At 40.8% G+C, this 27,756-nt stretch overlaps 1 protein-coding gene across 1 annotated transcript; it reads left to right on the top strand.

Moving 5' to 3' along the window:
* The first annotated feature begins 765 nt into the window (after positions 1 to 765).
* LOC109933270 (protein phosphatase 1 regulatory subunit 7-like) lies at positions 766 to 25,821 on the top strand. Its single transcript, XM_020532238.2, has 8 exons — positions 766 to 861; positions 8,257 to 8,380; positions 14,609 to 14,698; positions 16,443 to 16,573; positions 18,140 to 18,192; positions 21,026 to 21,168; positions 21,902 to 21,988; positions 25,678 to 25,821. Exons 1-8 carry the CDS (start codon positions 824 to 826, stop codon positions 25,819 to 25,821), a joined length of 810 nt encoding a protein of 269 aa, XP_020387827.1. The 5' UTR covers positions 766 to 823.
* Positions 25,822 to 27,756: the final 1,935 nt, after the last annotated feature.

The following is a 27,756-nucleotide window of genomic DNA, read 5'->3' as shown; positions in this document are numbered from 1 at the left end:
CCTGTTTGCATAATATATCCATGGCCTCTTTTCGCCTTCCTAATTCCGCGTTTAAATTTTTTTCTAATTTCTCTGTACTTCTCAACAGTTTGTCAGTATGTAGCTGCCTAGACCTATTCTATGCTTCCTTTTTTCCTTTTGACTAAGCTTACAATTTCCCTTGTCATTCATTGTTGCTGAATCCTGCCATTCCTGTCCTTCAGTTTTATTCCAGCATTTCAGATTTGGCTTTCACACCAGAGCTACTGGGGGTGTTGAAAATCATTTTTTTCCTGCTTAATGCACTATAACCCATTGCTCAAATATAATGCAACACAGAATGCTGAAGAAACTCGGCAGGTCTGGCAGGATCTGGGAAGAAAAAAATCAGAGTTAACGTTTCGGGTCCGACGACCCTTCCTCAGAAGAAGACCCTTCTCGGGAAGGGTCACCGGACCCGAAACGTTAACTCTTTTTTTTTCTTCGCAGATGCTGCCAGACCTGCTGAGCTTTTCCAGCAACTTCTGTTTTTGTTCCAGCATTCTGCGTTTGTTTCAGATTTCCAACATCCGCAGTACTTTGCTTTTGCTCAAATATGATGCATTGTATACAGTGCATGCTTTAAGTCGCGAATAACTCGTTATATCTCTATCCTGGGGTGCTAGCATTGATGGCATGCACTGTGCAGCTGTTCGGTGGGCGCGTGTCCCTTCCCCTGGGGGCGGTTACTAGGGACGCGCCGCCGTTACTAGGCAACGGCCGGGCCCGGGTTCCATCTACAATCAGCAGGGCCCGGGTTCCTGTAGGAGGGAAGGGGCGGATCTGAGAGTTGCCTCAGGCTGGCATGGCGAAGAGTCAAGTCAGAGAAGAGCCGGCCCTGGGGTAAGAGGCCAAGAGCTCGGGATCCCGATCCGGTGTCCGGTATCATGTTGAGAGGCTTGTATTGAAATGAACGGCCTTTATAACGGAAATTGGCCTGTGTCCGGTATTATGGCCAGGGCCTAGTATTGTGTCCTGTGCCTTATATGACAGGCAGTGGTATGTAATGTGGCCAATGGTGTATATTATGGCCAATATTACAGGCATTGGCTAGTGTCTTGTGTTGTGGCCGGTGTCCTGTAAAATTGTGCCTAGGACTGTGTACTGTGTATTATGGCAAGTGTCCACAACGTCGAGTGTTATTGCTGATGCTTGCTATTCTGTATTATGATCAGAGTCTAGTGTCCTATTTTATGGTCAATGGCATACATTTATAGCCGGTCCCTGTATTGTAGCCAAAACCCTTTTATTATGGCTGGTGTCCTATGTCGTGGCCATTGTGTGTTATTCTATTATGGTCATTAGCCAACGCCATTTATTTTGGCTAGTGCTTTTTATTATAGATCATAGCATCCCTACAGTGTGGAAACAGGCCCTTCGGCCCAACAAGTCCACACCGACCCAAACCCATCCCCCTATAACCCACCTAATCTACACATCCCTGAACACTGTGGGCAATTTAGCATGGCCAATCCACCTAGCCTGCACATCTTTGGACTGTGGGAGGAAACCAGAGCACCAGGAGGAAACCCACGCAGACACAGGGAGAACGTGCAAACTCCACACAGACAGTCTCCCAAGGCTGGAATTGAACCCGGGTCCCTGGTGCTGTGAGGCAGCAGTGCTAACCATTGTGCCACCGTGCTGCCCAGGTTCACCCATTATTGTCCCCAGTCCCTTGTATTATGGCCAAGTGTTCAGTGCCCTGTATTATAACTAGTGCCCTGTATCATGGCCAATGGCATTTATTACAATCAATACAACACATAGCCATTGGCATGTATTATGGTCACAACTATTTATTATGTCTAGTGCCATGTATTATGGTGAATGGTATATATTATTGCCAATACATAGTGTTGTGGCTCTGTACTTTATTTTATGGTAAATGCCCTGTATTGTGGTGGTACTTGGTAGCCTATTGTATAAGACTATAAGATGTAAGAGCAGATGTAGGCCATTTGGCTTTGCCATTCAATGAGATTGTAGCTGATCTGATAATCCTCCAACTCTGGTTTCCTGCTTTATCCTCATAACTCTTGTTTTCCTTAATGACTCACTATCCTCTGAGAGAAAAAGCCCTTCTCATCTCTGTCATAAATGGGTCACTTACTTAACTGGCCTGTTTCCCTCTGTCGACTTTTTGTGTCATTCTCACTACTTGCTTTACCATCTACTTTTGCATTATCTGCAAACTTGGCGATAATGCTTTCAATTCTGTCATTCAAGTCATTAATATATATTGATTGATTTATTGTCACATGTACCGAAGTACAATGAAAAGCTTTGTTTACGAGCATTACAGACAGATCATAGTAAGCAAGGATGTACAGATCAAAGGTTGTAAAAAAAATTTGGAGGCACACAGGTTACATTGCACAGGCCGTGTGCTAGGCGAAATCAACATTAGCAAGATCAGCATTACTTGAGAATCCATTCATCAGTCTAATAACAGCCGGAAGAAGCTGTTCCTGAAACTGCTGGTGCATGCGTTCAAGCTTCTGTATTTTCTGTCTGATGGAAGAGGTTGTAGGAGGTCATTACCGGGGTACGATGGGTCTTTGATGTTGGCAACCTTTTGGCCGCAATGAGCCATGTAAATAGAGTCCATGGAAAGAAGGTTGGCTTTTGTGATGGTCTGGATTGCGCGCACAGCCATCTGTAGTTTCCTATGGTTCTGGGTAGAGCAGTTGCCATACCAGGTCATTATGTAGCCAGACAGTATGCGTTCAATGGTGCATCTGTAGGAGTTGTTAAGGGTCCCTATGGACATGCCAAATTTCCTGAGCCACCTGAGGAAGAAGAGGTGTTGTTGTGCCTTCTTGTTGCACCAATGTGGGAAATGATTGTGGCCCCTGTAGCAGCTCACTAGTTACATGTTGCCATCCTGAATATTCCCTCTTTAAACTCTGTTTTTTATTGGTTAGCCAATCCTCTATTCACATTGGCTAGCTCCCTGTATTATTATAGGCAGTGCCCTGTATTTTGGCCAGTACCACGTACGTTGGTCAGTGCTTAGTAGTCTATATTGCGGCCAGTACCATGTATTATGGCCAATATTTTTACTGTGTCTGCAGCTGTTATGATCCAGGCTGATGGTAACCCTGGATGAGGCAGATCTCAGAGTGAAACCTGGCTTCAAAGACAATAAGTTTTGTTTTTGCAATTTGGTTATTTTGGTGATCAATCACTGAACATATTCGTATGGGGCTGCCAATGTACTTTAAACAAAATAAGTGACATAAGTTACTAAAAGAATAGGGAAAATCAAAGTTACATATAGAACAAGTTGGAAAGATCTTATTATAAACAGAAAAAAAGAGAGATTCAAGCCTTTCCCCCAGCAATATATTTACAGACATTCAATCCCAGTGTAGTATTAAGTACTATCTTCAATCTTTAGTTTCTTCTGCAACTGATGAGGTCACAAACACTTCTTTTTGGCAGATTTGTGTACATTAACCACATGTGATTCTCTCTCTTACTCACTCTCCATGACGCACTGAATGTTAAGAAAATACTCCAGGCTTTTCCCAGTCCAGTCCACTTGGACTTCTTCCAGTTCTGATGGCCTGGGATTGTCAAAGTTAAACTCCCTTTCTACTGGTATGTATCTTTTGCCTCTGACCTCGATCTGCTCCTGGCCCCTGGCCTCTGTTTCTCTGGGTCATTTACAATGTTCTGTCTAAGCTGTGTGGCAGTCTATGTGCACAGCCGCTATGATGTTCTATGCATGGTGATCAGTATCGGCACGCTGATAGTTCTAGAAGTTGCTGCCATGCACGCGCCTCAGAGGTTCTTGCAGCCAGTAAGGACTTTAAAGGGAAATACTGGTTGTAAAAGTTCAATTTAGTAAATACTTCAGCACTTTTCTCACCAGGTGGCTTACTGAGTCATTTGGCTTAAGTCATGTGATTTATTAGAAATATTTTGAACTACTGCTTAAATAAGAGTTAAACCTCTTAAAACATAAGTCTGCTTCACAGAAATGAAAACCAAATGAAATTTACCTAATTCAGAATTCAAGTTCCCAAATAATAATATATTCAAAATCTTTCTTATCACATTTTATCTCAATGTTTTACGTTTGTAGATCTCCTTTTTTTCTGTTTTACACACACAGTCTTTCTCTCTCTCTTTCCCCCCCACAACCTTTTCGTCTCTCTTTACTCATTTCTTTTCTGTGTTTGAGACCACAGTATCCAACACACTTGTTAGATTTCTTACTGATAAATTAAGTATTTGCCTCTGAGTCTAGGGATCACAAGGTCCAATTCCTGGAGTACTGGGAATGAGGAGCTCCAGAGAAAGTCAACTAAAGATGTATGAAATTTGTGACATTTGCACCTTGAGATAACCACTTAGTTGACGTAATGAAAGGCTAATGACTGTGTTGAAACCGTACTTTGAGTATCATCTGTGTTATTCTATGGGCTTAATAACATCTCAGAATGACTGGAAGGTTTGAGTTATGGCAAGAGGTTGAATAGGCTGGGGCATTTATCCCTGGAGCGTAGGAGGCTGAGGGGTGACCTTATAGAGACTTATAAAATCATGAGGGGCATGGATAGGGTGAATAGCCAAGGTCTTTTTCCTAGGATTGGGGGAGTCCAAAATTAGAGGGCACAGGTTTGAGGTGAGAGGGGAAAGGTTTAAAAGGAACCTGAGGCACAATCACACAGAGGGTCGTGCATATATGGAATAAGCAGCCAGAGGAATTGGTGGAGGTGGGTACAATTACAACATTTAAAAGTCACCTAGATGGGTATATGAATAGGAAGGGTTTAGAGGGATCTGGGCCAAATGCTGGCAAACAGGACTAGGTCAGATTGGGGTGTTTGGTTGGCACAGACGAGTTGGACTGAAGGGTCTATTTCTGTGCTGTATGACTGTATGACTCTGTAACTCAGGAAGCTTTTATTTGGCCTTTAGTACAAAATGGTTTTCAGAATCTGCTGGCTTAGATATAAGTTATGACCACCTTGCATTATAAAGTTGACATTATACCTGAGCATAAGAAAAGAGTAGTTGGCTTTTCAGGGTGCATATGTACTGACTTGGATATCCCTGGACAGAAAGAGAGAGAATATCCTGGCGAAAGAGAGAAAACACAGCTATTGAGATCAGCAAGGCAGAAAAACCGTGCTATGTTATACACCAGGCAGGGTACAAACAACTTTTGATGGACACTGGACATCATGATTTGATGAAATTGGGCAAAAAGGTCAGCTTATTGGAAGCTGTTAGTATCTTTAGACCATTTCCTGTAAAGGCTACAGTTCTGTGGAGGGTATAGCATGGGTGTTTGGTTGTGTTAATAAGTTTTCTTTCCATATTTATTAATGAGATATGGGTGTCGCTGGTGAGGTCAGTATTTATTGCTGATGTCTAATTGCCCTTAAGGTGGTGGTGAGCTGTCTTCTTGAACCACAGCAGTCCATGGGGACGTGGGTATACCAGTTAGGGAGGGAGTTCCAGGATTTTGACCTAGTGAAAGGAAAGGAACAGAAGTGTGGTTCCAAGTCTGGTTGATGTGTAATGTTGAGAGGAATCTGCAGGTGGAGATGCTCTAATGCATCTGTTGCTTTTATTGTTCTCGATGGTAGAGGCTGGGGATTTGGAAGGCATTGAAAAAGCCTTGGCAAGTTGCTGCTGCTACTGTGTGTAGATGGTGGAGGGAGTGAGTGTTGAAGGTTGATGGGGTGCCAATCAAGTGAGCTGCTTTCTTCTAGTTGGTATCGAACTTCTTAGAGTCATAGAGATTACACAGCATGGAAAGAAGATAATTGTGTCCGCGCTGGTCATCAAGTGCCCATCTACTTTAATCCCTTTTCTAGCACTTGGCCTTTAAACTTGTTTGCTCTGTTGTTTCAAGTGTTCATCTAAATAGCTCTTAAATGTCTTGACGGTTCTTGCCTCTATCACACTTTTAGGCAGTAAGTGCCAGACATCCACAACTCTCTGGGTGAAAAACATTTTCTTCAAATCCCCTCTAAACCTCCTGCTCCTTATTTTAAAACTGTGCTCCTTGGTCATTGAACCCCTCCCCCGATAAAGGGGTTCCCCTCTATCTACCCTGTCTATGTCACTCAGAACTTTGTACAACCCAATCAGACCCCCCTCAGCTTTCTCTCCTCCAAGGAAATCAACCCTAGTCTCTCTAATCTCTCTTCATAGCTGAATTGCTTCAGCCCAGGCATCATACTGGTAAATCTCTTCTACACCCTCTTCAATCACATCATTCCTATAGTGTGATGACCAGAATAGCACACAGTACTCCAGCTGTGTTATATACAACTGCTCCATCACAACCTCCAACTTTTGTATTCAGTGCCTTGACTAATAAAGGCAAGTATTCCATTTGCCTTCTTAACCACCTTATTTACCTGTCTCCTGCTGCCTTCAAGAATCTATGGACATACACATCAAGGTCCCACTGATCCTCTGTATTTCTTAGGGTCCAACTATTCAACATGTACTGCCTTGCCTTGTTAGTTGTCCCAAAATACATCACCTGACACTTTTCAGGATTAACTTCCTTTTGGCACTGTTCAGCCCACTTGACCATCTGTCTATATTATCCTGTATTCTAAGACTTTCTTCCTTGCTGTTTAGCACACCACCTATTTTCGTGTCATCTGTGAACTTGCTGATCATACCTCTGACATTGATGTGTAGATCATTAATGCATACAACAAAAGCAAGAGACCCAGCACTGAACTTTGTGGTATGCCACTGGACAAAGGCTTCCAGTCACAAAAATACCCTTCGGCCATCAATCTCTGCTTCCTGCCATGAAGCGCCAAATTGCGCTGGATCCCATCAGCTCTTAGTTTCTTAACCAGTCTGCCATGTCAAAAGCCTTACTGAAATCTATACAAACAAATCAACTGCACAAATCTCATCTACCAATTCACCTCCTTAACCAAATTTATTAGACATGATCTCCCCATGACAAAGCCATGCTTGATTAATCCTTGTTTCCCCAAATAGAAATTAATTCTGAATGTCAGAACTTTTTACAGTAGTTTCCCTACCACAAGTGTTAGTGTCACTGCCATATAGTTTCCTGGTTTATCCCTACCATCCTTCTAAAACAATGGCACCACATTACTTGCTCTCAAGTGCTCTGGCACACCTCCTATGACAAGACAGGATTTGAAAATTAACATCAAAACTTCTACAATCATCTCCTTTGCCTTGGATAGATTTCATCTGGGCCTGTGGTTTTATCTACTTTCAAGCCCGCTACCACTTCCTTCTCAAAGCTAATTTGTTCAAATATGTCACAGGCCCCCCCTCCTGGATTTCTATACAGGCATTGCCTCTCTTTACAGTAAATACAGATGCAAAGCAGTCATTTTAAAATCTCAGCTATGTCTTATGGCTCCCCACACATTGCCACTTTGGTCATTAATGAACGCTACACTTTCCCTGATTATTCTCTTGCCTAAGATACTTATAAAATGCCTTTGGATTTTCCTTAATGTTACCCATCAGTGTTTTATCATGTCCCATCTTTGCTCTCCTAGTTTATTTTTTAAGCAGTTCCCTGGACTTTCTGTTCTCCGCTAGGGCATCCACTGTTTTGAGCCTGCAGCAGAATGCTGGTGGGAGTTTGTTCTCTGATCTAAGATATGCGACCCATTGTGATCAATGACTTTGAGAAGTTCACTCAGACACATCAAGGCAAAGGGGTTGCTGAAGTGGACTGTGCCGCTGGAAATTAGTTTGGGGATTCTTGCAGGACTGAGGGAGGTGACTTTCAACAAACACTGAATATAATTACTCAATATAATGGAAAGAAGCAAGCCTGTTTGTACCTGGGAGTAACTTTGGACTAGTTCATGTAAAAATACAACTTTGGAGAATGCATTATAACATTCGTAAAATGTTGGATGTTCAGTTTTGCTGGGAGTTAAAAGTGAATGCTTTTCTGTAGTGGATTAGGTGCCTACTAAGCAAAGTTCTGTTCATGTTGATTTTATTCTGACCGCCAAAATTATTGACTGCCTTAGGATTTAACTGTGACTGTCTGATAAAGAACTATGTGGTTGGCATTGGCTACGTAAAATGTCCAAAGTATATAATTACAAAGTCAGTGTCCTCAAGAGGAGCATTTGGATGATTAGGAGACTGAGATAGAGAAATAGAATATGTTTGGATTGCTGATTACATTATAGTATAGATTCTTGTTTATATTTTGTTTCAAAATAAAATTATTTATACATTCCCCAGGTGTCAGACCACATTGAAAAAACTACAAGGCACTCAGGTCGCAAAATCAATCTGTTCCAAAGCAAAACCTTATGCTTCTGTTAAAGATGTTACAGCAAATAACAAGGCTTCTTCAGATGACCTGGTTAGTGTGATTATAACACATTTACATTTTTCACAAGTGTTTTCCAAGTTCTTATCTAGACAATTACATTATAAAAGAGAAAGGATAGCCTATAACTCACTCAGTGCTTTGAGTGGAATCCTTCCAGTTGAAGAGAAGAGCAAAGAAACAATAGATTTGACATTACAATTGTGAAATGTCCTGGTGAATGGTAATGTCAGTATGTTCCAAATCTAGCTATTTTCTGCTTAGTGAAGTTGTTTATGGTGGATTTCATTTGCCTCAGTGGCAAAAGCTTGGACAATTGGAGCTCACCAGCAATACTTCATTGGTAAAGTAATGATCGAAGCTGTTCATCTGATCTGGAGAGCATGATATTGAGTAGAGTAGTGAATTTTAACAATCTGATTCATTAAAATATATTTATTCTTAGTTTTATAATTAGCTTTCAAGATTTGAAGCGTAGAGAATAGAAAGGAATTCAAGTTCTAAGTATTGTTTGTTATTTGCCTATGTCATCTGTATTGGATAGTTATATTTAAAATAATTACAAGGTGCATTCTAGATTTTGTTTTACCTATAATGACTGAGAAAAATAACCACAGCTTCAGGTTTTCACGTTCCCATGAGACAGAATAGAAAAATGCAGACCAGTATATTGATGTTTTCAGTTTGCTTCTGTTTATGAAGTTCTTATGGTTAGAGCATTGCTAAGTTGGTCAAAGTACACGTGAGATACTGCTGTGGACTAAGCATCTACTATTATTTGAGAAGTCCACAGTAGATTCTGTCAGTTGGGCTTCAGTCATGACAGATTAGAACTGCACACTGCTGTCATTGACCAGGAACTCAGAGGTTTTGACATTGATTTTACACTGTAAGTAAGACCTGGTGGGCAGGGGAAGGTCTGTTCAGGAACAAGGTGTTGGGCACAACTTCTTATGGAAAGGAAAATCAGAAGAAGAATGCTGCCATCATGGAATTGGGTTTGCTATTAAGAACAAACTAGCTGGCAATTTCAGAGACACCCCTTGTGGGATAAATGAACACATCATGACCCCTCGGTTCTCCCTTGGTCAGAACCAGTATGTTACATTCCTCAGTGTGTATTCTGTAGTGTTGAATGCTATATACAAATCTAAAGAGGTATTTTAAACCAACCTCAATAGCCTGTGGCTCGAGTCCCAAAGTGCGACAGGCTGATCCTCCTTGATGACTTCAGCACCAGAGTTGGAAACTGACACAGATCTCTGAGGAAATGTAGTTGTGAGGGAGTGGCTAGGGAAATCCAACAGCACTAGTATCCTGCTGCTGACAAAGTACCTAATCTACACCTTGTTTCATCTGAAAGGCAAGTACAAGGCGTCATGGCAACACCCTCACTCCAAGCAACGGCATCTGCCCGACTGTGTCATCATCTGAGCAAGGGACCACAAGGACGTGTGTATGTGCCATGACTGTTGCATAACCACCACCTGATTTATTTTGTCGTCACCATCAATATTGCCCGGAAGCATCATTGGCAACAGAAACATTCCCCCGGGCATTCAGTGCTGAGGACACAAAGACACTAACAAGGGAACCCGATTTATCCAGCGTCTCACTGTCAACCTGACAAGGAGATACTGAATGTTCACAGCACATGGTCTGCCTTCAAGGCCTCCACAATCAACACCTGTGAAGGATGGTCCGTGAGTCTGTCAGAAAACCAAGACTGGTTCAATGAGAACGAACACAAAGTCCAGCAGCTGATAAGGCATTTCTGAATCTGAGCAGAAACCTAACTTGAGCACTGGCTTATTTTTACAGACAGCTAAAGACTGAGGTGCCAACAACGTCCCTTTATCTAAAGAACAGATGGTGGGTAGAGAAAGCAAATGCAATCCAGCAGTTAGCCACCAGCTGCAATGTGGGTGGTATCTTTAGCACCGTCAAGACTATCTACAGTCCATTCCCAGGTCTTACTGCTGGCTAAGCTCAGAGAGGTGCTCATTAAGAACAGGGAGGCAGTCTGTGTTTACTAAACGGGACATTTTGAAGATCTATCTTGATAAATTGTGTCTTCACTGTGAATGTCCTTAACTTTATACCACTGCATGACACTTGTCGCCATCTCAGCACAACCTCATACAAGGTAGGAAAGGTCATTTAAGAGTTAAAAGGCAACAAGGCATCAAGAGCAGATGGAATCCATGCCCAGCACTTAAAATAAAGCAGAGAAACATTATTAGCATGAGTATATAACCTAATTTCCAATTAGGAAATCTGGAAGGAAGAGAGCATGTCAGGAGAACTCAGATACTATAATTGTGACCATCTTCAGGAAAGGTAACAAGTCTGTGGTAACATCAAAGGAATTTCCCTGCTGTCAGTCACAGGGAAAGTTATTGCAAGAGTCCCCTCCAGTTACCTTCGCCCTCTGAGCTCTTTCCAGAGTCACAATGCAGATTTCACCTTCTAACGGGCACATCAGATATGATCTTTACTGCTTGACAACTGTAAGAGAAATGCAGGAAACTTTGTATGTGGCCTTCTTTGACCTCACAAAAAACTTTGACACCGTCAACGGTGAAGGATTATGGAGGGTCCTTTGTTTCAGTTGCCTTCACAAGTTTGTCTTCATCCTTCACTTTCAGTGCAATGATATGCAAGCCATAATCTAAGCAATGGATGCCCTGACCCAATTCAAATTTGGTCAATGGTCAAGCAAGGCTATGTCATTTCCCCAAAGTACTTCTTCATTGTCCTTGCTGCAATGCTTCACCTCACCTTTAGCAAGTACCCTGCTTGAGTGGAGCCCATCTACAGGCAAACAGGAACCTGTTCACCCTCAATCACCTGCAAGCCAGAACTACAATATGTAGACGATGCTTACATCTCTGCATTCTTGAAGGTTGAGATTCTAGCCATTGTCAACACCTTCAATGAGACATATGAGATCATGAGCCAAACACTAAAAATTCCATTTTTAGACAAAGAACTTTTTCCAATTACAGTCCACTTTTGGCCCCCAGCTGTAGGTATCAAAATCCATGATGAGACGTTGGACAATATGAACGAATTTCAATATCTTTGCACCCTACTGTTAACTCAACACTTCCTTGAGAGTGTCAGTGCGGCTTTGGTTGCCTGAGGAAGAAAGTTTTTGAAGACCTGGATATCAATCACTGTACCAAGCTCATGGTCTAGAAAGCAGTAATGATACCTTTCCTACTATAAGGCTCAGAGGTGTAGACTATGTACAGCAGTGTTATGGACCTGACCAAATCTCTCAAGATATATTAATAAGATAGTTCAGACCCTAACTTTATCCTATTTTAAAGGTAAGTGTAAGGCATTGCATTCCAAATGCCATTCAATTGGTGAAGCTACTTGACTTTAACCAAAACACACTTTGGTTTTACACTACAGTTAAAATACAGACAAAATAAAAAGAAAAGAAAAGAACTGGCTTAACTGTAAATGATGAAATGCATAACGATATATATTAGCTACTACTAATTAACTATTCCAATATTATAACATTCCATAAACATATCCTTGGCAAAGGCAAATAAAATAGATTGTCTCACATGCAATTCTAGCAGCAGGAAGAGAAGCCCAGCTTGTAGCTGTAACAGAGAGAGGATTAAGAGCTTCCACATCCAGCTTCAGGAGTCCAGCAACTGCAGAAAGATAAGACTAAACATCCTGGTTCTTTCGGAGCTGGACGCCACCCATTCAGGCTGCTTCTACTGTTCCAACTTTCAAAAAAACCCCAAGGATTCACAAGCTGTTTACTTTATTGGCTCTGAGCAGATTGCTCTTCACCTTTGTCTCAACCTTTCTTCATTAAAAAAAAAGACAAAATACTCTTCTTAAAGCCATAGTATTGTCACAGCAGGTGCCTCCAAACTCAGGAGAAGTACTACCCAGCGTTACCTCCGCAAGATCCTTCAAACCCAGTGGCATAGGCGCACCAATATCTGTGTTCTCACTCAGGCCAACATCCCCAGCATTGACCATTTTTGATCAACTCTGCTGGGCACTGCACATCATCTGCATGCCTGACACTACACTTTTGAAACCAGCACTATACCCGGAGCTTTGGCTAGCAAGCCCCAGGTGAGAGAGGAAACGCTTCAAGGACACCCTGAAAACTTCCTTAAAAATGTGCAGCATGTTCATCAACCTGTGGGAGATTCTGTCCCAGGACTACTTAAAGTGGAGTGAAAGCATCTGGGAAGCATTGGTACAATTGAGCCTCATTGGTTGACTATAGAACAAACTATCAACAAAGAAAGGAATGCGTGGCAGCCCATCAACCCTCTTTCCCAGAGCCCTGACCACTGTCTGCCTACCTGTGATAGAGAGTGTAGGCCGTACATTGGACTTTTCAGTCACCTGAGAATGAAGTGTGTTATACTCAACTAAGAGGGACTGATGACTAAGAGAAAAGAAAATTCCGGGGAGCCTCTTCCTGCTGCCAGGAACATGGGATGAGTTAGTATGGCAATTGAGGAAAATTCATTTTTTGCAGGCACTTTAACAAAGAGTCGAACTATTCCTTTGTTGAATTAACTGTAAATCTGTGGATGAGCTCATTCATAGCTGTGTTGATATAATCTTTCCTCCAGTATGTGGGAAAACTGCAATGTCTTTCTTTGAAAGTTAACTAATGAAGTCTGAACATGCTGCAGCAGGTTTTACAAATTTCAACTTGGTAACAAATTTCATTCTTTTTTGGGAAGACAGCCAGAATTAGCCCATTGTGGGGTGGAGGGACAGATGGTGGTGAAGGAATTGTTGGTTTCAGTTTCTTTCATAACTTTCCATAGATCTGTCATCCTCATCTCATTATAGGGAAGATCTCCTGGAGGTTTGCTGTAAAACACCACACAGACTAAACATCAAAAAATTGAAAATCCATTTTCCACACAAGTCCTTGAATGGAGACATCAACATTTGCCAAATCACAGGTGGTTTTGTGCTGTGGACGTGTGCCCAGGACACAGCGTGAGACTTCCTGAGCACACTTCACATAAGTGCCTTGCAATTAGAATACTGGGTGTACTTTCATCTGATTAGTCTAGATTGGATGCAAACCCAATTGCCAAAAGTAAAAGAAAGAGCTCTAAGCTATGATAGAAGCATTTCTTCAAGAAATGGAATTCAATATCAATTATTATTTTAGAAAAGCTAGGGTGTGTTTCCGTGCTGTATGACTCTACGATTCTATGACTCGAATCCTACCTCCACCCATTGCCCCCCCATACCTGATAGTCTGAAAAGTCCAAATTAGTTGTTGTTGTTCTCTCCTGAGGCATGGAGTGTGAAGAATAAGGAAATTCATGATCCACTACATTTGGGGCAATTGAAAGCACCCTTATCCTAACTTCTGAAAGACCTTAAAGTAGAACAGTATCATTGTTGTTGGGATAATCAGAAGATGTATTTTTGTTAGTATACTGCAGCAATACCATTTCAAGTAAGTGAAATAAGTGAAAATCTGATGTAAATAGAATCTTAAAATTTTATCTCTTTCTCTTTGTCTCTCATACACAACTATACCCAATCGTTACATACATATGGCTGTTTCACTCTTGCCCTCCAACTAATGCATTCTAACAGCCATTATCCCTTGGGATGCCCTTATCAACTATGCAAAGGACATCTGCTTCTCTGAGTGAAATTGCCAAGAAGGGCACTCTCATACTTTGGGATACACACATGTTGTAATCCCCTAAGCATGTTTCAGTTGCCATCTTTATAGTGAAATCAGGGTGCATGCTTTTAATCAGTCAGAGTCAAATTCTCATCGTAGAATAAAAGGCCAGTGGAGAGGCGATAGCCTAAAGGTATTATCGCTGGACTATTAATCCAGACACCCAGATAATGTTCTGGGGACCCAGGTATGAATCCTGCCACGGCAGATGGTGCAATTTGAATTCAACAAAATATCTGGAATTAAGAACTTAATGATGACCATGAACCCACTGTTGATTGTTGGAAAAACCCATCTGGTTCACTAATGTCCTTTAGGGAAGGAAATTGCCATCCTTACCTGGTCTGGCCTACATGTGACTCTAGACCCACAGTAATGTGGTTGACTCTAAACTGCGCTCTGGGCAATTAGGGATGGGCAATAAATGCTGCCTGGTCAGTGATGCCCTTTTCCCGTGAATGAATAAAACAACTCCACTATGTCCACATTTTCTCCCAGATGGGAACATTGATATTCCATTAATTAGCTCTTAATTGTTTTTCAAGTTTTCGATAGAAAAGTTGGATGGATGTAGGAATGGCAACACATTAGACCTACATGGAAAAGGAATTAAAAAGCTACAGAAGTTTGAAAAGGTAAGCATTTACTATTCTATTACTATACTTTCCAGCTCATAAAGTCTATTTTAAAAGTCATGAAATAAGTGTGGTGCTTTCGAAGATCTTCATTCCTCATAGGGCAATCCTTTCCCAAGACAAGTAATCAATGGCCCATTATTTAATCACTGGGCACAATTCACTTATTGAAACATTGGATTACTTTTCTCCATTCATGATAATCCATTTGGTGGGTCATTCTCTATGAAAAAATCTATTCTCACAGAGTCCCCAGAGTGTGGGCTGAATGGCCTGCTCTGCATGATTTTATATCAGTCTCGTTCGTGGTGAATTGGAGTGAAGGCATGGGGTTGACTTGGGATGGAGGAGGAGGGGAGGTTGTCTTGAGACAATAAAATTTCCTTAATTCAGACCTTCTAAAACTTGTCAGTGAAAGCAATCCTCTCGTGAGCACAATTTACATCGAAGTTTATAAATAAATGATTTTCTGCATGTTTGGAATTTTTGACCACATCTCCCTGAATTTAAAATGAAGGTGAAGAGCTGAATTTGCTAAACTGCAGTGAAGTAGAAATGGTAAAATTGAGCACTTTCTCCTTTTCTGATTCTCAGTGGGAGACTGTACATTTGATTTAAAGCAAGCCACTAAAATGGTGATACAATCCTTGTTAGCATATTCTGTTACATAATACATCGTGACATACTGCAAAAACCTTGCACCACTATTCATTTAATGTGCAAGTTGGCTGTTTACGTACAACAGAAGCCCATTTTAGCATAACTGTACTGCTGTAATAACATTTGGCTTACCCAATTTTAGATGTAGGGGACATGCTGATGTATTTCTCAAATTCTCACAGTTTACTGTGTGAAGAAATAATCCAAGATAAAGCAACCTCAGAATTATCTTGATTTCAATGCTGTTCAGTCACAAGTTTGGTACAGTTAAGACGCAAGATCCTAAGGAGACTTGACAAAGTAGATGCTGAAAGGGTGTTTCCCTCTTGTGGGAGAGACCAGAACTAGGGAACACAGTTTGAAAATAGGGGCCTCCCATTTAAGAGGTATGGCTTTTTTTGTCTCAGATGGTCTACAATGCATGAGAGGCTAGAATTGGAGAAATTAAGGTTGAGGAACTGGGGGAGAATACAGAGGTAAGGAGGCTTGAGGCCATGGAGGTGTTGCAACTAAGGATGCTAAATTTAAAATCAAGATGTTGCATGAGTGGGAGCCATTGTGGATCCAAAGGTTTAAATAAAGGCTTGCATGAGAATTTCAGCAGCAAATAAGCTAAGACAGATGAAGTTGCGCAATGTTACAGAGCTGAAAATAGGCAATTTTCGTGATTGTGCAAATATTTGGTCAGAATCTCATCTCTGGGTCAAAAATGACACCAAGGTTGTAAACAGATTGGTTTGGTTTCAGAATGTGATTAAAAAGAGGATGGAACCCAATAGCTCAGGAAACTCAAGCAGAACTGAAAAAAAATTTGCTCCAGTCTTCCCAATTTTGGTTTATGACAAGCAAGTGTAAATAATTTAAGCTCTTGACATCCCTTTATGCAACAGTAAACCTAGTATTTTCTGAAATCCCTATTTATTTTGGCAAACATTATTGTTATTGTGCATCAGCAAAGGTTGCAAAATCTCATTCAATTTTCTCAAACCGGGCTCAGATAAAACATTTAATGTTATTAATAATGTTTTAATTATATGCAAAGGATGGAGTGCATTCAAAAAGCCTGCAATTTATTTTATTACAGTTGCCTGGAATAAAAACTTTGGACCTGTCCTGTAATTCAATAGAAGAAATTGAGTATTTGGACAATAATAATGAAATTACAGAGCTTAAACTATATGGTAATAATATCAGGAAAATTAAGAATCTGGACAGGTGAGTGTTGATGAAGATTAACTTATTGCAAGATAAATATTATAATTGTTTGGAACCTCTAATTAATTAATTTGACTTCTTTGCTTGCCTGTGTTGCTATGAAGAATGGTCTTTCAAGAATTAAATAAAAACAAACTGTGCTCTAATAATGCCTGTTTCAAAATCAAATGTATCTGACTTATGTAAATTCATACATAATTATTTACAACAGGGGCCAATGGCTATAAATTGCATCACAGTGAAAGAATCTCTGGGATGGTAATCTACCTGGTATAAATAACAAATTTTATGTGTAGCTATATCTGACTGTAAGTACTGACTGGAAACAGCAAGCATGCTTTCAACCCAGGGTTTTGATTAGAAGACCTGAACTTTACAATAGGTTTGATGTCTGGTATGGTAGGCTTTCCGGCACCACAAGAACACCTCCCTGACTGCATCTGAACCTCCAGTCCTCTGTCATACAGTCCAGTTGAATGCAGGAGGCAGGGAATTGAGCCAAGCTGGTAGGAAAAACCTATTGTAATCTTCAGGGGTTGGGAAAGGTAGAAGGCTATTGCTTAGTTGCCTGAGACACAATAGACTGATTCTTATGTTTTCTTGGCTAGCTAAAAGTTATGTCAAGGTTATTGGAGTGTTTTTATTGCAGCGCTCACTGTATCTTACCAAACTTATCTCACTAACTACCTACACCACCCTCTGCCATCCCTCTCGTCTGACGCTATCCCCATCTTATCACACATTGTCCAAGTATAACTGGCCACTCACAAGATATCCGCTGAAAGGCTGGCGTCCTTTGCACCTGTGCCATCTTTGAGAGGTTGCTGTGCACCTGGACAAGTGCTGGCACACTGGGATTGCCCCTCTTGGAGAAGGTCCAAGAAATAACTGCAATGTGCCTCCAGCCCCACATCAATGTGGATGACTCTTAACTGACCTCTGAAGTGACATAGCAAGCCATTCTGTTGTATGAAACCAGCACCAGTGTTTCAGGAGCATTTCGTCATTTTTTCTCAGGGTAACTTGGGAAGGACAGTAACTGCCAGCTTCCTGGCAATGCCCTCATCCCAAGAATGATTTTTTATTTATTTAGGAAATGCTGATTAAGTCATGTTAAACTTATATTTTTAAACTTTGAAGCTTGAACAGGGAAATGATAAGGAGGAGATGAGGTGCTCCAGTCTTGAAATCTTACATTTTTGGACAAGAATGTAGTAAGGCTCGATTTTAATAAAATTTGGATTCAGGAATGAAGAACGTGGTGCAGATTAGTGTATTGGGATCTTGGAGTGAATAGGATATACCATTGCTGTGATCTATTCTCCGTTTTAGTAGCTGACCTCTGGCAAATTACATTGCACAATGTTGTACTTATATTGAATAGCTATACTGTACCATGTATTAGCACCTCCTACTGCTGTACTATTTGAATGTAGATCAGAGACTAGCCTAGGAATGTATGGCAATATGACAATTATTATTTCTGTGATTTACCATGAAAATCTGATTTTAGCAGCTCCATTTATAATTATGACTGTTCTTCATTACCTCATCTTTTATTTAAAGGTTGCAAGAGCTTCAAGTTCTCCAGTTGCAGTTTAATAATATCACAAGTTTAAGTAAGTGAGACTTGTCATGGTTCTTCAGGATTTGAAAGGGGGGCCCAAAAGAGGAGGATTGGTACAACTTTTAAATTAGATTTACATTATCAGCTACAGTCCCATAAGTGAACTTGTGTCTAGAAGAAATTCAATTTGTAGAGCCTCTTAGAAGGCCCACAAAAAGGTTCAATTAGCAGAAACTCGCTATGGTGAATCATTCAGATAGAATTATAAGTGGTTACAACTTGCACAGGATAATCTTTGAAACTAACCCTAATGTTTTAAACTAACCCAAAACTCAGTTTACCTTGACTTTTTCTGCTAGTTTAACCAATTTATAATGAATTGTATCAAAAACATCAGTGAAACCAAGTGGAAATGCCAGGTCATTATACAAATTGAATACTCAATTGAAATCCATGAAATATTAACTATATTCTAGGGGAGAAAAAGTCTATGGAATATGTTATGTATAGTCACTTAACACATACTAATGGGTTAAATAAATGCAGCATGTTCACGAGTGAAATGGAAGGTGAAGTCCTGCTGTTTCTGCAGAATATGGCATTTTGATGTTAAATGTACTGCTTTTCAAAAAGTCTGTCTCTTTCACTCTTCCTGTAGCTGTGAAAAGGAGCAGTGCAGTCCTTATTCTGAATAGACTGTTCGGTGGTTTCAGTTTACCCATCTTTCTTCTGGTGTCGTTGAACAAAAAAACCATGTGGATCCCTATATTTGGAGCTGGCATGTTTCTTTGGGAGAATAGTTACACGGATGCCCCTATCCCAGGGCATGCATAATATACATTTTGGGAAATTATGCCCTTTGAGTTATTGATTTGCCACTCACTAAAGACAATAGATGAAAGAAACAATGAGAGGATGGTTTTGCTTCATAAAAAAAACCTATAAAAGACAAGAGTGTTGTCTGTTTTAAATTGACCTTCAGTGGTGATGCTGGGTTTCTTTAATGTCATTAGACTTGTGAACAGGATGATAAAGGTAATTCAAACATAAAATTTAATTTTAAACAGGAAAGAACTGATCGATCTAAACCATGTTATTTGTGCCTGCCAGAAACTTTGCAGTGCCCACTGATTATGGAATTTATAACAGGGCTGTTGATTCACTATCCATATGCAAGATTTAGTAATGTTAAGAGCCATTTATTTCAGCAGTGTCATACAATAATGTTACAGGGATCTGCTGTTATAAAGAGGGAATACAGAAGGTCTGTTCTGCATTTTGCTGCTTTGGAACTTTGCATGTAAATGTCAAGTCTGGAAAATTAATGTTTACTTCCCTCCTCTTCTGAAGATGCATGGGAAACCTTTAACCAAGTGACCATTATTTATGTGTGAGACGAAGAAGCAAGAATATCAGCAAGCTGCATGAGTCACAGTTGAACTAGTTCTTCTTATAACATGCACATCGTAGTAGGGGTCATTAGATAGCAGTCAGGGTTGGAAATTCTAGCTAGAATTAGTTTAACTTTCGTCCTCTCTCTCTTTTGTCTATCTTTAGACATCTTTAATGTTCCAAGGTGTCAGTCATTGCTCAGTACTCTCACTTCTGAGTTAGGAGGTGGTTGGTTCATGCTTCACTGCAGAGAACTGTGTGCATAATCCAGGCTGACACTCTAGCACAGTCGTGAGAGGATGTGGCACTTTCAGAGGTTCCATTTTTTTAGAAGAGACATGAAATCAAAGTCTAAGCCCTCTCTGCTTCATTCCTCAACCAAAGTTGTGAGAAACAAATCATCTAGTCAATACATCATTGCTGTATGCATGACGTTGCTGTGCACAAATTGACATTTGCGTTTCTTATAATATTGACTACGCATCAAAAAGTATTTGATTGGCTTTAAAGCAATTGATAATTGTCTGAAGTCCTGAAAGACACTACAGAAATGCAATTAAAAACAAAATACTACAGAATCTGGAGATCTGAATCAAACACACAGAATAACGGAGAAATTCAATAGATCTGGCAGCATCTGTGGAGAGAGAAACAGAGATAATGTTTTGAGTCCAGTATGACTCCATTTTTTATATATACTTTTGACAGAGGTGGAGGAGGAACAAGAGCTCCTTGTGTTGAGGTCCAGTGCAAAAGATAAGGAGGTTGTTAATGCTGGTGAAAGAGAAAAAGAGCTATAAAATGGATATATATTAAGGTGTAAAAGGAAGTGAATGGGTCCTCTCTATGAAGAGCAATAAGCAAAATAATCAAGACAAGGCTAGGGTGAGCGGGGAGGAGAGTGTAAAAAAATGGAGAACAGACATGATGCAGTCAGTTTCTGAAATTATGGAATTCAGTATTGAAACCTCAAGGCTGCAGAGTGCCTAAGCAGTGAGCTGTTGTTCCTTGAGCATGGGTTTGAAGATTGTAGCAAGCCCAGGACAGAAATGTTAACATGAGAGCAAGGTGGTTTATTGAAATAACAAGCAACTTGGAGGTCAAGGTCATTCCTATGGACAGAATGGAGATATTCCACAAAATAGTCATCCGCTCTGTATTTGGACTCGCCAATATAACGGAGACCGCACAAAGTTCTCCTTTAGTTCTGAATAAGAGACATACTTCACTCAGTGTTAACTCTGTTTCTGCCTCCACAGGTGTTGCCAGACCTGCTGAGTTTTTCCAGCATTCTTTGTGTTTGTTTAAAGCTTGCTACCTATTGGTAGTCTGACTCAGCACCATACCAGGCAACTAATGTATTGTTAAACTATTGAGGGAGACTTGAGCATTTTTATGAGTGCAAATGTACCAGTTACATTAAAGCCATGATTGACTGCAGCCCAGTACCAATTGTGAAATGGTATTTGTTAACTTTTCTTTATTATGTTTAGGGAAAGGTCTCCTCAGACTCCGTAAATTACAGCGATTGAGGCTGGACAGCAACCGCTTGATCTGTGTGGAATCCCGAGAGCTTTCAGGACTATACCAACTGACGGCTTTGGATATCAGTCATAACCAGTTAACTGACATCACTGTAAGGAAGATTGCAACAGTTACAGGGGGTCTGGGAAAATGGGGCAAAGGATTATTCCCCTGGTATAATTTGCTTTTGATAACTGGTTGAGTACATTGACTGCTCCTCAGAGACCTAACTGGAATTTATTAGCATTTGGGTTGCCCCTTGACTAAATCCAAGATGTACTGACTTGGCATCCTACTTGGACTGGAGCTGAGTTTTCAACCCTATACCTGGTTAGCCACCAAGCTTGAATATTCTCTCCTGATACTAATTAACTTTAATTTTTAAAAAAAAACCTTACTCTACCCTGTTATCTGTATCTGACTTCTTGTCTTCCTCGATTGAAATCTTAGACTACATCTTCACCTTTTTTTATAGAGTCCTTCAGCAGCTTTCTTCACATGCTTGCCACACACCTTGTGGTGTGAATCCACACCAACGTGTTTATCACTCTCTTCCTTACCAAGATTCCTGCAATAGAAGAATGTAGTGCTGCTCAGCGCTGACATATTAGCTTGACAACCTCTTTCAGATAAACCTAATGTGAATAATTGTAAGTGGGAAAGCGTAATGGAAAAATATATTAAGGTAAATTAAATTGTTTGCATGCAGCATGAGAAATTTCCGGTTTGATTTGGACTGATCTAGGATAAGAACAAGAGTTAATGTAACTTCATTAACATATTCTGCCATGCAGTAGAAGTGGAATTTCACTGAGGGATATTAAGTGCATTATGTTTTTATCTAGGCTGTGAATATGTTGCCCTGCCTTGAGGAGTTACTTGCTTCCAATAACAAGTTGTGTGGAGTTATTGATCTCGGCAAGTGTAACAAGGTCAGTGTCAGATGTGCTAAATGCAAAAAATAAACAGCCTCGATCAGTATTTGCTGCATCTCCAACATTTAAACAAATAATATTGATGTCTTCTTTCTATGGAACATAGATTTGTCAAATTGGACTGAGAATTTCCATTGTAGCATCCTTCTCATTGCATGTATGTGATTTTCTTTTTCTTAGTGGGTTTATTATCACTTAAATCGTGAAGCTCCGGTCAGTCAAGCTGAGATGTCTTAAAAAAAGCTCAACAGAACTTCCATATTCTCATTGATTTGTTAACTTGGTTTACATTTTGACCGACCCATTTCATGAATATGATTTAAAGTCGAATACCTTGACAGATGATTAAAGTCAGTGTCCATCGCTATTTTGGATGCTAAAGAAGACCTCTAAAAATGACTTTTAGAACACAGCCAGGGGAGAGAAAGGTATTTTTGTGGTGTGCAAAGGAATATGAGGGTCTTGTCGTGATAGTTAAGTACAGTGATGACTCTGAAACATGAATGAAATATACTAAGAGGCATATAGTCAATTTATAGAAATGTGCTGATGAATAAATCAGAGATTTCAGTTCTTAAATGTTCTCTTGAACAAATTATTACTCCATATATGACGTTTGAATTATTTATTTTGTTACATTTCATCTTCACATTTAATACATGATCATGGATACAGGTTAATAATTATTTTGTCACCTGTCAAATTACTCTTATTCATGTTTTGCTCTGACTGCTATGTAAGCAGATCAAAATAACCTGAACACACATGGCAAAAACCATGTTTGCAGATGAAGGTGTAAAGAAAAATGAAGTAAATTCAGAGAGTATATAATCAGGTCATAAATGTGAATTGACACAGTTTATAAAAAAGTGATATTTGAGGTTTTTGGTCCAGATGAAGTATCGACATACATTAATATTGACAAATGGTCTAATATATACTATATATAAATATGGGGTATACACTAAGTGTATTGTATGTTACCTGCATTTATTGGGTGGAATATATGTCACGCAGTATAAGTTTAACTTGGGTGTTGAAGTGTCATTTCTGCTTTGAGACTAGGTTGGCTTTTCTCATGCAGTTGCATCATAGTCAGCTCATTAGATGTGTTTGCATGAGTAGCTTGGCACATCTTCGAACGGGGGAGTGAGCAGAAGTCAGCACCCCTGTTGTTTCCTCAGGGGATCTTGGCGCCATATTTATAGGGCACCTAGATGGGGATTTACTTGTTGCCAGCCAGAAGCATGACATTAGCTTTTGGGTGGTTCGCTCGCCTGACATTGGGGGTTCTCAGTCCAGATAGAATGTCCTCACAGTTGACCGACACCTCATTGCAGACTCTAGGCTGCACAGAAATAGGTGATGACCTCCTGTTGTACCATGTCAGCATGAATGGAGATCACAGCACAAATTAGTGGCGATGGGGCCCGCTCCAGCACCTGGCTGCAGTGTTGTGGACAGATGCACAATTTCCTGTGCTCCACAAAGTTAAGGAATGCTATATGATCAATGCAAAATGACACTCATAAGGGCATCAGCAATATAATTATGTGATTTGTTGAGTGTGCCAGACAGGAGGATTGACTGCAAGCCTTAGTACCAGATGGATTATGTGGACTGAATGTACTCCAGCCACCTCATGCTGTCAATTTCCACCTATTCTAGGACAGTGTGGTTGTTAGTCAATTACCAAGGAAGTGCAGTCATAGGTATGAATGTTCATAAACTGCTCAAGCACCCTGTGAGATGATGATTGTTCTCCTGCAGGCGACCAGAATGATCAATGCACACAGTTGGAGCGAGCATTTGCAGATTGGCAAAAGAGTGCCAAACATTAGAATCCTGGACCCAAAACATTACTTCTGTTTTCTCTCCATAAATACTGCCAGACCTCCTGAGGTTTTCTAGCAATTTCTGTTTTTGTTGTTGATTAGGATTCTCTTTGAGGAGGAGGCAATGGCACTGGCAGGAAGGAGTTGGATTGTGCACACGTAGATGTAGAGACTCAAAGGTCTGAGCAGTGAAGGCAAGCATGCTAAATGCCTTCTTAATTACCCTATCCATATGTGATGCAAACTTCAAAGAATTATGGACCTGAACCCCTAGGTCTCTCTGTTTTACAACGCTACAACAAGGCCCTACTTTTAATTGTAAAAGTCCTGTCCTTGTTTGTTTTACCAAAACGCAATACCTCGCATTTATCCAAATTAAATATCATTATTATCCAATTATTTATCCAAATTAAACTGCCACTCTTCAGCCCACTGACCCAATTGATCAAGATCTCTTTGTAACCTTAGATAACCTTCTTCACTGTCCATTATACCACCAATCTTGGTGTCATCCGCAAACTTACTAACCATATTCGCATTTAAATTGTTTATGTAAATGACAAACAACAGTGGACCGATCCCTGTGGAACACCACAGATCATAGGTCTCCATTCCAAAAACAACCCTCCACCATCATTATGTCTCCTAATGTTAAGCCAATTTTGTATCGGATTGGCAAGCTCACCTTGGATCCCATGTGGTCTAATTTTACTAATTAGTCTACCATGTGGAACCTTGGCAAAGGCTTTACTAAAGTTCAAGCACCTGAAAGGTTAACTGATATCTTAGTTAACTGAGGGGTGGCACTGTGGCTTAGTGGTTAACACTGTTCTAAGAATTATGCAGAGAGCTGCCAAGGACTGTTGACAAGATAACTGAGTGTGCAAGACCATGACAAAGACAAGGTAGAATGGAAAATGTGAAGGTTTCCACGTGGGTAAGTCCAACAGAAATGCAAGATATGGAGAAATACAAATGATGAGAGATTATGAAGTGTTGATGTCTAAAGGGACTTGGTTGCCCTTGTTCAGAAGCCACTGATGGTGCTTTTCAGATGCAGTTAGGAAGTCAAATGGTTTGATGGCCTTTATTCCAAGAGAAATTGAGTGCAGAATTGAGAATGCTGTAGTTGGTTAGTGCCTGTATAACCACACTTGCATGTTTGTTTGCAGTGGTGGCCTGCTGACCCAAGGGAAGATATGCTTGCCATAGAGGAAGTGTAACCAATCTTACCCAGATTACTTGCAAGAATGGTGGGATGGTCCTAAGAGTAAAAATTGAACGTATTGTATTCTCTGGAGTTTAGAACAATGAGACGTCATACCAGTGAACCATACAAAATTATTCCAAGGCTCTATGGGTGGATATAGGAACTATATTTCCCCTGACTTGGGTTGGTGGCTGGCAGCTTGGTACTTTTGTCTATAACCAGGTGACAGAGACTCGGAGTAAGAAGTAGGCCATGCTGGACTGAGATGAGGAGGAAAGGAGGAATATATTCATTTAGAGCACAATTAACCTTTGGGAAGCTTTGCCCCAGAGGACTGTGGGGGTTCAGTAGTTGGGTATTTTCAAGATAGAGTTGGACAGATTCAGCATTTTAAAGATATCAAGGGATCTATGGATAATGTGACAAAATGATGTTGAGATTGAAGATGAGTGATGATCTAGGTAAATGGCAGACCAGGCTCCAGGTGTCTAATGGCGTACCCTTGCTGCTAATTCCTATGCCCTATTTTGCAATTACACATGATAGATTTCATCATAAGACACCTTCCTCATTGGCAGTAGGCGTCAGGAAGATGTGAGTGCATATGTAATGATCTAGGAGTGCATGTGGCTTCAATGTAGTGTGCACCTGAGGCTGGCGGCTGCATCATTTCTCCTTCCAATTGCTTGTGTTTAAATGAGTATGCTGTGCTGTGCGGGTATTATAGTGCTTTGACTGGCTCTGCAGACACGGTCCTGTACGAGCAAAGTATTCACACAAATTGAATGCTTTTCATTAGAGATTATCACAATTGTAGCAGATTTTATGGACAATGGCAATTTTTAATGCAGTCACTGGAACATTAGAGAACTGAAAATTAACAACAATGCCCTTGCCCAAGGGGGCTTCCAGCCATCAGAGGATTAAAAGCAATTGTTTGCAGAATTTGGATTGATTCTCACTGGGCTTGGAATCTGTGGTAATGAGTTGGTCACAGGACTATCTGCCTGTTGCAACATTGCCTTGGGTTCTGGCCCAGCCTCCACAACATCCAGGCCCTTATCATCTTTGTTGTCATCTTCTCATTCCTACCTTCTCTGAGGAGGTATTTGGTTCCTCCATCTCTTCCTCTGCTGATACATCCCTCCCTTTGGTGAATGAAGTTGTGCAGATTTCAGAAAGCCACACTAATCCTGGACGCTCCATGTGGTGAATATTGAAGTGCTCCACCTGAGCAGTCGAAGCAGCAGAGCCTCATTTTGACAGACTCTCTTGTTGTCCTTGTTGTGGGATGGTCTGCATTATACCTCTCCACGGTAGTATTTTGCAGATGTCTAACTGGTGTCTTGAGCCAGGTCCTCCATGGGTATCCCCTGTCTGCATCAAGCCAGGCCTACATTCATTGAGGTGACTCAAACATTTGCAGCACTTGCAAGTTGGAGAGGATGCATGCCTTTTACATTCATGCAAAAGGTCTTTGCGACACCGGCCTCCTTAACCTCCTTTAGCTCACTTAAGTTCTGTGAACTTAACTGGAGGAGTCCATCCCACTGTTGACAATCTGAGTGTTGGCCCCCTGCTCAACATTCTTCCTACTCCTGGGAGCAGCAGAAGATTCCAGCCATAGAGTTTAGAGGAGGGAATAGTCCAGTGGTATTATCGTTAGACTGTTAACCCAGAAATCAGCTGGTCATCTAGGGACCCAGGTTCAAATCACGCCATGGCAGATGGTGGAATTTAAATTCAACTAAAAAAAAACAGAATAAAGAATCTACTGATGACTATGAAATCATTGTCGATTGTCAGAAAACCCATCTGGTTCACTGATGTCCTTCAGGGAAAGAAATCTGCCATCCTCACATGGTCTGGCCTACATGTCACTCTAGACCCACAGCAATGTGATTGATGCTCAACTGACCCCTAAATGGCTGAACAAGCTGCTCAGTTGTACCAATTGCTAAAAGTATCTAAAAATAAATGAAACCATATGGACCACCTGGCATCGACCTAGGCACTGGAAAGACAATGGCAGAAATAGCCCTGTCGACCCTGCAAAGCCCTCTTTACGGACATCTGGGGGCTAGTGCCAAAAATGGGAGAGCTGTCTCACAGACTAGTCAAGCAACAGCCTGACATTGTAAGGTAGGATTCCATGAGTATGACTGTCCCAGACACCACCGTCACCATCCCTGGATGTGTTCTGTCCTATCATCAGAACAGACCCAACAGAGGTGGTATACAGTCAGGAGGGTGTTCCTCTGGGAGTCCTCAACATTGACTCCAGACCCCATGAAGTCTCATGGCTGCAGGTCAAATACAGGCAAGGAAACCTCCTGCTGGTTACCACAAACTGCCCTCCCTCCACTAATAAAGCAGTGCTCCTCCATGTTGAACAACACTTGCAAAGGCGCAAAATTTACTCTGAGAGGGGGATTTCAATATCCACTGCCAAGAATGGCTTGGCATCAGCACTGATTGAGCTGGTCAGGCCCTAAAGGACATAGTCTGTGACAGATGATGAGGGAACCAATAGGAGGAAAAACATACTTAACTTCATCCTTACTCATTTTCTGGCTGCAGATGCATTTGTCCATGACAGTATTGTTAAGAGTGACCACCACACAGCATCTGTGGAGACAAAGTCCCACCTTCACATTGAGAATACCCTCCATCATATTGTGTGGCACTATCACCATGCTAAATGGTACAGGTCTAGCAAC

This window comes from Rhincodon typus, chromosome 23 (genome assembly GCF_021869965.1).
Source record: "Rhincodon typus isolate 14 chromosome 23, sRhiTyp1.1, whole genome shotgun sequence".
In the NCBI taxonomy this organism is placed as follows: domain Eukaryota; kingdom Metazoa; phylum Chordata; class Chondrichthyes; order Orectolobiformes; family Rhincodontidae; genus Rhincodon; species Rhincodon typus.
The sequence above is the reverse complement of the archived record's forward strand: the minus strand, read 5'-3'. Positions and strand labels throughout refer to the sequence as shown.

What these genes read in the sequence shown, in the direction of transcription:
- LOC109933270 (XM_020532238.2), top strand. Translation starts at nt 824, where the DNA reads ATGGCGAAGAGTCAAGTCAGAGAAGAGCCGGCCCTGGG. An exon ending in AGAGAAGAGCCGGCCCTGGG is followed by an intron (nt 862 to 8,256) that starts GTAAGAGGCCAA and finishes TACATTCCCCAG; the next exon opens with GTGTCAGACCACATTGAAAA. An exon ending in ATCTCGGCAAGTGTAACAAG is followed by an intron (nt 21,989 to 25,677) that starts GTCAGTGTCAGA and finishes GCTTCAATGTAG; the next exon opens with TGTGCACCTGAGGCTGGCGG.